The sequence below is a fragment of the Brassica napus genome, chromosome A2 (genome assembly GCF_020379485.1).
Source record: "Brassica napus cultivar Da-Ae chromosome A2, Da-Ae, whole genome shotgun sequence".
Taxonomy (NCBI): Eukaryota; Viridiplantae; Streptophyta; class Magnoliopsida; order Brassicales; family Brassicaceae; genus Brassica; species Brassica napus.
The window spans coordinates 19,993,230-20,005,318 of record NC_063435.1 but is presented as its reverse complement, the minus strand read 5'-3'; the positions used below and the strand labels follow the sequence as shown (position 1 = coordinate 20,005,318).

Here is a 12,089-nt window from a genome sequence, read left to right as displayed (position 1 = left end):
TTAAATGAACCATGATAGCAAAAGCAAAAAGTAAAAAAACATAAACAATTCCGAATTGTATTGAACACTTCTAAACTATATTTATTTTGTTAATCTTTTTATATTTGTGATTTTTATCATTATTTCAGTACCACATGATTTCTTTTCAGTCAAAATACAATATATGTTAATTTCAATAAAAATTTCATAATTTAATTATTACTATAGAAAAGATTTTGATCTAAAATCTACATTTTATAAATAAAAATATGAAACAGAAGAGCATAATTTTACATTGATTATCAATATAAATATTAAAATTTATATTTTATAATAATTTAATTTTTTATCTAATTGAATTATTATTATTTTATAAAATAAAAATTATAATTAAAAATAGTTAAATATACTAATCCGCACACAAGGTGCGGGACACAAGTAGTTTAAATTAATTTTGTTGTTCTTTTATATAATAGGTAGGATTAAGTTGATTGACTAACAAGACGATGCAATTAGATAAAAACAGACTTGCTTTAACTTCGATAGATGAACTCATATTGAACACATATGATCAAGCAACAAGGAATTATATTGTATTCCTTGCAAAAATACTTAGAAAGATACCCAAAAAGGCGAATTCAACAATTGTGATTTCGGCGAATTTTGCTCTCTCAAGGAAGAGGAGGAACATTAGGAACGCCTTGACGTTGTAATTCGGTCATGACGCCGTCAACTGAGGGCGGTTTCAGTCCTAGAGGAAGAGGTAGCCACGGCTTTGTGATGACGTCTCCTATAGCTGCGTCTATGCTCTCATTAGACTGCACCGACAAAAAAAAAAACAAAATTCAAAGGGAGATAAACACTAATTAATGAGATAACCTTATCAAGTTAAAAAGCCCTTTTACAAACAAAAAAAACCTTATCAAGTTAAACAAAGTTCTCAAAAACTTTTCGGATTATTACTTATTTCGGAATCAAAGAAAATTCAAAAGAAATAAAGGTGCACTCACGGGATGAATGTCGATAGGCGGATTAGTGGTGGGGCTTAATTGTCTTGTGGGAACACCAATGCTCGTTTCTGATTTATTATTATACATCGAATGATTCGGTGTAGCCATACCATATCCCTACAAATAAACCCTTTTAATAATTATTATTTTACATTTTAACCGTGCAACCAATCTGTCAAATTTACATATGAATTTACCTGTGGATATAGTGCTTGTTGGTGCCAATATGGCGGCTGACCTGGCCAAGATGACGGAGGTGCTGCAACAGCCGGAATTTGATATCTCCGATGAGTAGACGAAGATGGATGGTTATGCTTGTGTTTAGGCCATGTAGGATGACCCCACACGTGTAAAGGCCTGAAGTGGCCGTGATGCATCTGTGTCACGTTTGGTCTATAGCCCAAGGCAGGAGCCATCCACGGTTTTTTCCCTCCTAATCCGGCAACTGCCACCGTAGTATGCCGCCTGAGATTCCAGCTCGCAGCTTCTGCTTCACGCGCTAGTAAATGTTTCCGATGTGACCTATATTTCTGTTATTATTATAAGAGAAAACACACAATTATTCTCATATTAGTTGATGTTTATTTAGATCGCTTTAATACTGAATAACATAGATCTTCTCTCTTTTTTTTCAATGACATAGATCTTTGATTGGTTAGGTATATTCCTAAGAACATAGCTCTAGCCTATAGATTAATTGATGTAGGATATAATCTAGTGGCTTTTTGAGCAGTACAATACCTGGAGATGGCTTGCAACGTTGTGACGAGTGAGGGATTTAACGTTCATAATTTCTAAAATCCGAGATGGCACTGCTTTGTCTATCCCTAGTTGCTCCACAGCTTGTACGAAATTCCGGTGTAACTCCGGCGTCCAATCCACCTGAATTTAGCAATAATTTACATATTATTTTGATTAACTATATTGTTAAAATTATAATTTTATTTAATATTGATAAATTAGATGACTAATTGGTCTAGGCTGCATTTTTTTTTGTCAACGGGTCTAGGCCAGCCAAATCAGTAGAATATCGGACATATATACATATTCAATATAAGATTATAATTTTGCTGCTAGAGATTAAACTATTTCATATACCAAGATTAAACTATTTCATATACCAACTATTTCATATACCTAAGAAGAAAGTATTAATTTATTAACGACAAACTAGATGGTCCATATGTGAAAACTTATTAGTTATTATTAAAATTTATTATAATTAACGACGGTTGATATTAAACATAAAAATTATCACAAAGCTTAATTTTTTATAAATATGGATTTATTGATGAAGATTGAACGGTTTCATATATTTAAAATCATGAATTTAAATATACTTTTTTTTTGTAAACTGGCATAATTTAAATATACTTAAAAACCATGAATTAGTTATTTATTAACGAAAAACTAGATGGTCGATTTCTGTTAATATTTATAAAATTAGATAAAGTTTAAGATTATGAATTTGTTACTACAAAAGAAAACTGGTTCATAACATAGATTTTATCAGTAGCAAAAAATATAGATAATTCCTATATATATAATTATATATATATATATATATATATATATATATATATATATTTCTGATTAATTATGAAAATAAAATAGATGAACAATTATTTGAAACCACAAATATTAAAAAAAAAAACTCAAATACCCAAGTTGCATTGAATCTACTCAACAGAGATTAATACTTGTTATTTAAGAAAGGAAATTAAAAATAGCTAGTATTTTGTCAATGAAAAAGTTATTTGTTAGGAAAATGTATATAAACATACCTTGGGTTTTTTCTTAATTTCATTGTCAACGGATAAACAATCTTTATTTTTCTTCCCTTTACGTTTTCCTCTACGCACCATTTTGTGAGTAATATCACCACCATCAAGCTTAACCACACCACCGTCTCTCTCTGACGTCTCCGACGCTGTCGAACTGTTTCCCTCCATTTCTTGTTCATCATCTCTCCCACTGCCGGAATATTCCCCGAGAATATCGCAATCAATCTCCAAATCGGGTAAAGCATCATCTCCATCGAACCCAATGAAAAAGTCGTCGTAGTAATCGATTCCTCCAAGAAGATCAAGACTTCCTTCTCCGACCATCGTGAAGTCCGGCAAGCCTTCCGTCGTAAAATCTGAGAAATCCGCCGCCATATAGTTTTCTCTTGAGGTTGTGTTAACGATGAGAAGAGACACAGTTAACATCGAATAGTGAAAATGAAAAAGTTCAAGATTCGAATATTTAGAGAGAAAAAAAATGATACAGTGAAGTAGTAATACATGTGTGTATATATACAGTCGTGTGTGTCTGCATCGATATAGATACTTCCAAGGTTTATTAAAATATTTATATGCCATCAGTGTTGGACCATTGGTGGTATACTGCCATGAGAAAAGTTGTGGTTGAGAGATAAAAGATATAAACTCTTACCTTTTTTCTTCATCTTGTAAATTTTAAATTCAATAAAAATAATTCTAAATTATAATATATTTATTTTTTTCCTTTTAAAACTTTAGAAATGTGGATATACCATTGTAGATCATAAAACTCACACTAGGTATTTGGTAAAAGATTAAAGAACAAAATAACGTGGGTAAACACAACGATTAACAAAAATGGAGATTGATCAAATACAATGTTTATAATGAAAAGGGATTACAATGACTAAGAACTAAGACAAATTTATTGAGGTGATGTTTGTGTCTAGGGTTTCGAGTGGCCCTTCTCTTGCTCTCTTTCTCCTTTATGTAGTCCTCAGTCGTCTAACCGTATCAAAGATCACAGAGGATCTTCTTGACTAAGTCTAGCTCGATTCTTCCTTCGATATTGAGCCCGTTTTCTTTTGACGAATATTAGTGGGCCGGGTATTTTCTCTCGAAGTCCCTTTTAGGTCGATCTCCATCTTTTGGGGTTTATGTCGATGGATATGCAAAATCAGGCCCAACAATTGTTCCCCAGCCATTTTAAGTAAATAACTGAAGCAAAAAGATACACTAGATGGCAGATGACAAATACGAAAATCCCCCTATATATTAAAAGAGAAGTCACTTTAGTGATTCTGCTGACATGGCATTAATATAGAGCTTCTCAGAAAAATTGTTATAATTCTATTGGTCGATTTTTTTTTTTTTTTTTTTTAATCAATCTCTTATGTAGACAGACCCAAAACTATTGTCCATTTCGTTAAGCTCATTTATTTATTTAATTTATATCAAAAAATTAAAGTTAAGTCTAAAATCAATTAACATCACTTGCCATATAATCTAAAGAATATTACAAATAACAATTTATGGAAACTAATTCTCGAAATTATAGAAAGATTAATAATGTTTTATTTATTATTTTTAATATTTATAAACTATAAAATATAATGAACGAAAATTTATATAAGATAAATATAATAGTTTTATAGTCTACTTGATGAATTGTATTTGAATATAATTATATAATAACTATTTTAAATATTACAAAATCCAAACATGTTTATTAATATTATTTTTAAATTATTTATAAAAATATAAACCTACTATATATTGATTGGAAAGTCACATAAGTGATTTTTTTATTACGTGTCTATCATTAATGAACTCTTCAAATTGTTATAATTTGATTGGCCGATGATTTAAAAACTTATTTATTATAATTATATCTAAAATGAAATGATAATTCAATTACCACTTTCCAAATAATCTACATAATTTTAAAAATAATTATTTATGGTAACTAATTGTTGAGACTATGAAAGAGTAATAATGTGATCAATTTTTATATATATTTATAAATTACGTAAAATAAGAAACAAAAATGTTTATTTGAATTGATATAATGATTTTATATTCGTATAGAAAGCCTTATATTTATATATAAAGTATCATAATAACTATTAATGTCTAATAAATTCCTTGCATGCTTTATAAATCATTTATTAAATTATAAATAAATTTATAAAATTATTTATATTGTAGACATGGATCTTTAAAATGTAATTTACATTGATGTTTCTAATTAATTGTAACGTCTATAATAACTTACCTTAATTTTCTATTACTTGCGCAAGTTGCTAACATTTATTGCATTATTTAAATGTAATTTACCTTATTGTTTTTAATAACTTACCTAATTAACCTTAATGTTTATAATTTTTGGCCCGTTTATTTATAACTTTACCATTTTTTGAATTCCCCTATTACTTGCGCAAGTTGATAATAGTTAATGCATTCTAATTTGTTAGCTCGCTTTTAATAATTTACCTTTTTGAATATGGATTACTTGCGCAAGTTGGTATTGTGTTTATTGCATTTCACCTTATGCCAATATAATTTTAATTTTATTCTTGATAAAATCATTTCGAAAACGTCATTTATTATGTAAAATATCCCCTAATAAATGTCTAACGTGGAAGGTAGATCCTCCTATATATTAAAAGAGAAGTCACTTTAGTGATTTCTGATGACGTGTCGCTCATAGGTGAAGTTTCAATTTAATTGTTATAATTTGATTGGTCGATTGTTCTTAATTTTTATTTATTTAATTTAGATCTAAAATTTTAAGGTAAGTCTAAAATCATTTAACACCACTTACCATATAATCTAAAGAATATTACAAATAACAATTTATGGAAACAAATTCTCAAAATTATAGAAAGATTAGTAATGTTTTATTTATCACTTTCAATATTTATAAACTATAAAATATAATGAATAAAATTTTATATAAGATAATTATAACAGTTTTATACTATACTTGATGAATTGTATTCGAATATAATTATAAAATAAATATTTTAAATATAACAAAATCCAAACATGTTTATTAATATTATTTTTAAATTATTTATCTTTGTTTAAAAAATAAATTTATCAGAATTTTAAAATAACTTATGAATAGTTTAAATGTAAGTTACCTTATTTATTTATTTATTTTGCAAAGTAACTTATGAATACTTTTTTTTTCTTGCGCAAGTTGCAAAGTAACTTATGAATAGTTTAAATGTAAGTTACCTTATTTATTTTAAATATTTCTTTCCCAAGTTATTATCATATTTATTAAAATTTTAAATGCCAATTTACCTTAATGTTTCTAAATTCTTAATTCGTTTGTAATGACTTACCTTATTACCATAAAAAATTCTCGGTGAAATAGTTAATAGGGGGATAACTTTCTTTAATCTATTTCAATATTTATTGTAAAAAATAAATATAGCAACGTCATTTATTTTTGAAAGGTCGACAATATAAAGTTGCCTTATTGAGAATAAGCATTTCTTGCGCAAGTTAGTATCACATAATTCGACTTTTAAATCTTTCTAAATTGTTAATTCATTTTTAATGACTTACCTTGTTTTAAATATGCATTATTTGCGCAAGTTCTTATATATATTAAATGCAAACCAGCTTATGACAATGTAGAATTAATATCTTTCTTTAATCTATTTCAATATTTATCGCGGAAAGTAAATATTCAAACGTCATTTATTATGAAAAGTCGACTATATAAAAAGATACTCCCAAGGTCTTACATACAATACAATACAGTGTTGTGAAGATATCAAATTTTTAAAAACAGTATGGCAATAGTTTAAGCTCCCAAAAACCGAGTGTCTTTTATCAGACAATTAAAACCATGTAAAGATACATGACGTATTGAGGTTAGGATTCTTCACTTGTGGAGAAATTACAACAAAGATTCCGAAAACACCATTGAAATGGTTTTCGTTGATAAAGAAGTAAGTAGATTACTACATTTTTTACAACTCATAATCGTCTTTAGTCTTTTGTTCCCAATCCAACTCATATAACTTTATCTCATCTTCGTGTAGGGGACAAGAATTCATGCTTCAGTTGGTGAACAGCTCATCAAACAATTTGAAGGGAAACTAACCAAGGGTGATGTGAAGGTCGTCCAGTTATTCAAATTGTCGATGCTATTGGTGATTATCGGACCACCGCGCATCCGTACAAAATTGGCTTCTTTCAAACAAATTTTGCTGGAACAGCTGATGAATTTCCGAGAGAAGTTCCGGAGAAGTATTTTGCGGATGCGCGGTATGTCAATTTAATATTTCGACTATTTCAATTTAATATTTCGACTATTTTGCGGATGCGCGGTATACCTTCACAGCTTATAAATCAAGTATTTCGACTATTTCGATGACGGTATGTCAATTTAATATTATTTTCTGTTCAATAAAATTTAGAAACTTATAGATCTATCAAATAATGTTAACATGTCCAATTGCTTACAAAATTTAAGAATTTTTTTGCAGGTTTCTAATGGTTTTTGTTTTCTTTATCGAGAATTGTACTTCATAATTTATATTATTTATGGATAATATTTTCAATTTTATTATATTTTCTTTTAATATGTTTACATAAATTTTTCGATATTATTTATGTAAAAATAATATTATTCACCTAAAATAAAGAAATACACCACATATACAATACAATTCTAATTAATGATAATATAAAATCTGTTACTTCTAAAACTATGCACTATTTATTCCATATTTTGAAAGAGAAATCACTTAAAAAAATTGTGGTGACGTGTCACTCATAGGTACGTTTCAAAAAATTGTTATAATTTGATTGGTCGATTGTTCTTAATTTTTATTTATTTAATTTAAATCTACAAATTTAAGGTAAGTCTAAAATCATTTAATATCACTTGCCATATAATCTAAAGAATATTACAAATAACAATTTATGGAAACTAATTCTCTAAATTATAGAATGATTAATAATGTTTTATTTATTACTTTCAATATTTATAAACTATAAAATATAATGAACGAAATTTTATATAAAATCATTATAATAGTTGTATACTCTACTTGATGAATTGTATTCGAATATAGTTATATAATAACTATTTTAAATATAACAAAATCCAAACATGTTTATTAATATTATTTTTTAAATTATTTATCGTTGTTTAAAGAATAAATTTATCAGAATTTTAAAATAATTTATAAAATGTTATAAATTATTTATAAAAATATAAACCTACTACATATTGATTGAGAAGTCATATAAGTGATTTTTTTTATTACGTGTCGATCATAAATGAACTCTTCAAATTGTTATAATTTGATTGGCCGATGATTTGAGGATTTTATTTATTATAATTATATCTAAAAGGAAAGGATAATTCAATTACCACTTTCCAAATAATCTATATAATTTTAGAAATAAATATTTATGGTAACTAATTGTTGAAACTATGAAAGAGTAATAATGTGATCAAATTTTTTTATATATTTATAAATTACATAAAATAAGAAACAAAAATGTTTATGTGAATTGATATAATGATTTTATATACGTATAGAAAGCCTTATATTTGCATATAAAGTATCATAATAACTATTAATGTCTATTAAATTCCATGCATGTTTTATAAATCATTTATTAAATTATAAATAAATTTATAAAATTATTTATATTGGCTTATCATATGTTTTAAATTATAATAAGAGGTTCTATATGTTCTTTGGGAAGGTGAGCTATATCATCAATCATTTTTTCCAGCTCTTTTCCTATTGTACATGTCGTTTTCTTACTTGACATGTGCAAATTGCAAAGTAACTTATGAATAGTTTAAATGTAAGTTACCTTATTTATTTTAAACATTTCTTGCCCAAGTTATTATCATATTTATTGAAATTTTAAATGTCAATTTACCTTAATGTTTCTAAATTCTTAATTCATTTGTAATGACTTACCTTATTACAATATAAAATCGTTCTTGAAATTTTCTTCTTAAACACACAAATTATTTTAGGACGTTGCAATTATACATATACACAATAACTGCTTCTTGATACTGAATTTACTTTATTCCCTCTCGTCCATGTCAAATATTGAGTACCAGCTTTTCTCCATGACTGATGCTTTCTCGTAAAGACGATGGTATTAAGATGTAAAATCTGTTACTTCTAAAACTATATACTATTTATTCTATATTTTGAATTTTGTTATGCCCGCACAGGTTACCTAGTATGCCAATTATTACGGGAGTACTTGTGAATGTCATTTTTAAAAATAAGGGTTATTTATTACTATTACATGATTCAGATCTATTTATTTATATTCTACTATCACGGATACCTTTATATAAAATAATAACTATAATAAATAATTGGTTGGTTTACATAATTAGCTCACACATATATAAGAACGAGTATATATAATTTTATGTACATAGTTTTACAATTACATTATGTGGATCTCGACCACATAGTTTTTGTTATAAAATTCCATTCTACATTTGTGTATATATTTATTTGAAAATGAATAATACAGACTATACAGTGCAACGGCGCTGGCTACATTTTGATTTTGCCATATTTTTCTCCACTTTTTTTTGTCAGCATATTTTCCTCTACTTTAGAAAATTTATTTTATTGTTTTGTGGACGCCAATTATTTTGTGAATTTTAATATGTGAAAAAGTCAGGTCATTCTCACTCTTCAGTACCAAACGACATTTTTTTCGTTTTCATATGTGAAATGTTAATATATATATTCAAAAATATGAAAGTAAAAATATTTATTTTCAGAAACAATAATGGTGCGACTAAAAAGAGAAGTCGTATTATTGTAAAACTGAACCTAAAATATAAAATAAGAATTGAAATTATATGAACAGATTTATACCAAACAAAGAGACGAAAGATGATGGAGACAAGACGTCGAAACAAGTGGGGGCGTAGAAATTGACCTTCTCGTGAGCCACATTTGGATAATGTGTAACGATCCAAATTTCGGCCCAGAAAATTTTAGCCCACTAAAACTTAATTACATTGCAAAAAATCCTAATTTTTTTTAATTTAAGATTAGATTTCGTGGGGACCTCTGACAGAAACTTTTAGGGATGGCAAAACCCTGTCGGAAAATCACCAGAACAGCCACAAATAGTTACCATGAAAGAGAAGTCATCCCACCATCCGAAAAGAAAGATTAGAGCTCAGCAGACACGTTTTGGAGAAACAGAAGAACGATCGATCAAATATGAGTATTTCGAAGCAAACTTTTGAGTTTATGTTCTAGACTCATAGATCTATGTGTATCAGAGAGCAGATCGTCATTTGGAATTTTTATCGAAGAGTTATGGTTGTTTCTTTGGGACTGATATCTACAGATCGGATCCGTGAACAGTCAACTTCATCAGCGTTTTACGGTTGATACAGAAGGAACCAGGGAACGGGCGAGATGTCATTGGAAACATCTCGATTCCAGCTTTTCAGATCATCTATCCGATCGTCAAATCGACGTACGGTTAGAAAGTTATTGACGTTTCTTCATGGCAAAGAATAAAGCTGTTGAGTTGCCGAGACAGTTCCGGCCAGTCTCGATATAAGTGAGAAACGGTCGACAGAAAAAAAATATATCAGTCTAGAAATTTTTTGTAAGCTCAAGAAAAAAGAGCTTGTCGGATTGAGAAACAGAGGATGTGTTATGCACAATATAGGAAGTGTGACTTGCTGTTACAAGTCGGTTATGAGATGATGACGTGTCAATGTCTCATTGGTTCCGAGATGTTACTTTGGCGTGAAGCAAAGAAGATTTGGAAGATTTGGGCTTATCACAATATTTAGGCAATTAGGGTATTGTGTTAAGGGTATTTAACCTGATTACTTTGTGTATATCGAGGTTAGCCGTTTATTGATTAAAAAGCTAGAGCAAGAGGTTTGTTCTTGAGAGCTTAAGAAAGACGAGTACTCGAAGGTGTAGCTCGTGCTTTCTGTTTTGATAGATTAGGAATTGGTCCGTCTCTAGTCGTGTGTGACTGAGAGTAATTCGGATTAAACATATCTAGGAAGATTGTTTAACAGATTTCTAATATACAAGAAAGTGTTCTTGGTATCTTGTGTTTTAGTTCTTATATTTGGTAGTCCCTGAACTTTCATTTGGTATCAGAGCGGGAAACCTCTGTGGTATCATACACTACTAACAGGTTGAGATCCTGCGGATTTCATGGACACCATGAAGGAACTATTCGGAATTCATAAACCCATTATGCTGGACAGCTGCAACTTTGGTCATTGGAAGGCAAGGATGCGACGGTTGATCAGAGGAATTGACGAGGATGCGTGGACTGCAGTAGAAGAAGGGTGGTCTGTGCCAACGATGATGACTGATGACAAAACTCTTGCTCCAAAACCAAAGAATCAGTGGACTGATCCTGAGAAGGCAGCTTCCAAATTCAACTCTAAAGCTCTTACCGCAATCTTCTCTTCAGTAGATCTGGCTCAGTTCAAAATCATCCAGGGATGTGAGTCTGCTAAGGAAGCTTGGGATATTTTGACCAACCACTTTGAAGGAAATACTAGCGTGCGAAGAACAAGGATCGATCACTTAGCTTCAAAGTTTGAAAATCTCCGCATGACTGATGATGAACCAATTGATGGATTCATATCCAAGATCAGTGAACTTGCCAGTGAAGCTTCGGTTCTTGGAAAGAAATATGATGAGAAGGATTTGGTGAAAAAGCTGTTAAGATGTCTGCCTCCACGGTTTGAAGCTTACAAGGCAGTACTGGATATAGCTGTCAACACAGATGAAATGAAGTTTGATCAATTGTTTGGTATCTTGAAGGTTCATGACCTGGAGAAATCCAATCGAACTACAAACTCTCAAAAGAGCATCGCCTTTGTATCTGACTCAAACGAACAGGACCGAGTCACAAAGATAGAAGAGAACTTGGGGCTTATGGCTCGAAACTTCAACAAATTCATTAAGCGAATGGATAAAGGAGGGAACAGATCAAACTCACGATTTCAGAGGAACGACTCAGATCGAAGCAGCTCTCAAAACACCAGGCAAGACTCGAAGAACTCTAAGAAGAAGGAGTTACAATGTCATGAGTGTGAGGGGTATGGACACTTTCGCAATGAGTGCCCACTAGCTAAACGCAAAGAGCTCAAGTGTATTGACTGCAAGGGATTTGGACACACTCGAAGTGAATGTCCTAATAATCTGAAAAAAGACAAGTCACTTATGTGTTTCAGTGATACAGAGTCGGAGAGTGACAGCGACAGAGATGAGTTTCATCTAAACTTTATGGCACTTGTCAGCAAGGAAGAAGAACCAAA

The 12,089-nt window shown here is 29.6% G+C and overlaps 1 protein-coding gene across 1 annotated transcript; it reads right to left on the bottom strand.

Moving 5' to 3' along the window:
- Positions 1–491: 491 nt before the first annotated feature.
- On the bottom strand, positions 492–3,472 carry LOC111213992 (transcription activator GLK2). Its single transcript, XM_048759541.1, has 5 exons — positions 2,774–3,472; positions 1,731–1,871; positions 1,187–1,519; positions 990–1,106; positions 492–797 (listed from the first exon to the last, which is right to left on the bottom strand). Exons 1-5 carry the CDS (start codon positions 3,350–3,352, stop codon positions 651–653), a joined length of 1,317 nt encoding a protein of 438 aa, XP_048615498.1. The 5' UTR covers positions 3,353–3,472; the 3' UTR covers positions 492–650.
- Positions 3,473–12,089: the final 8,617 nt, after the last annotated feature.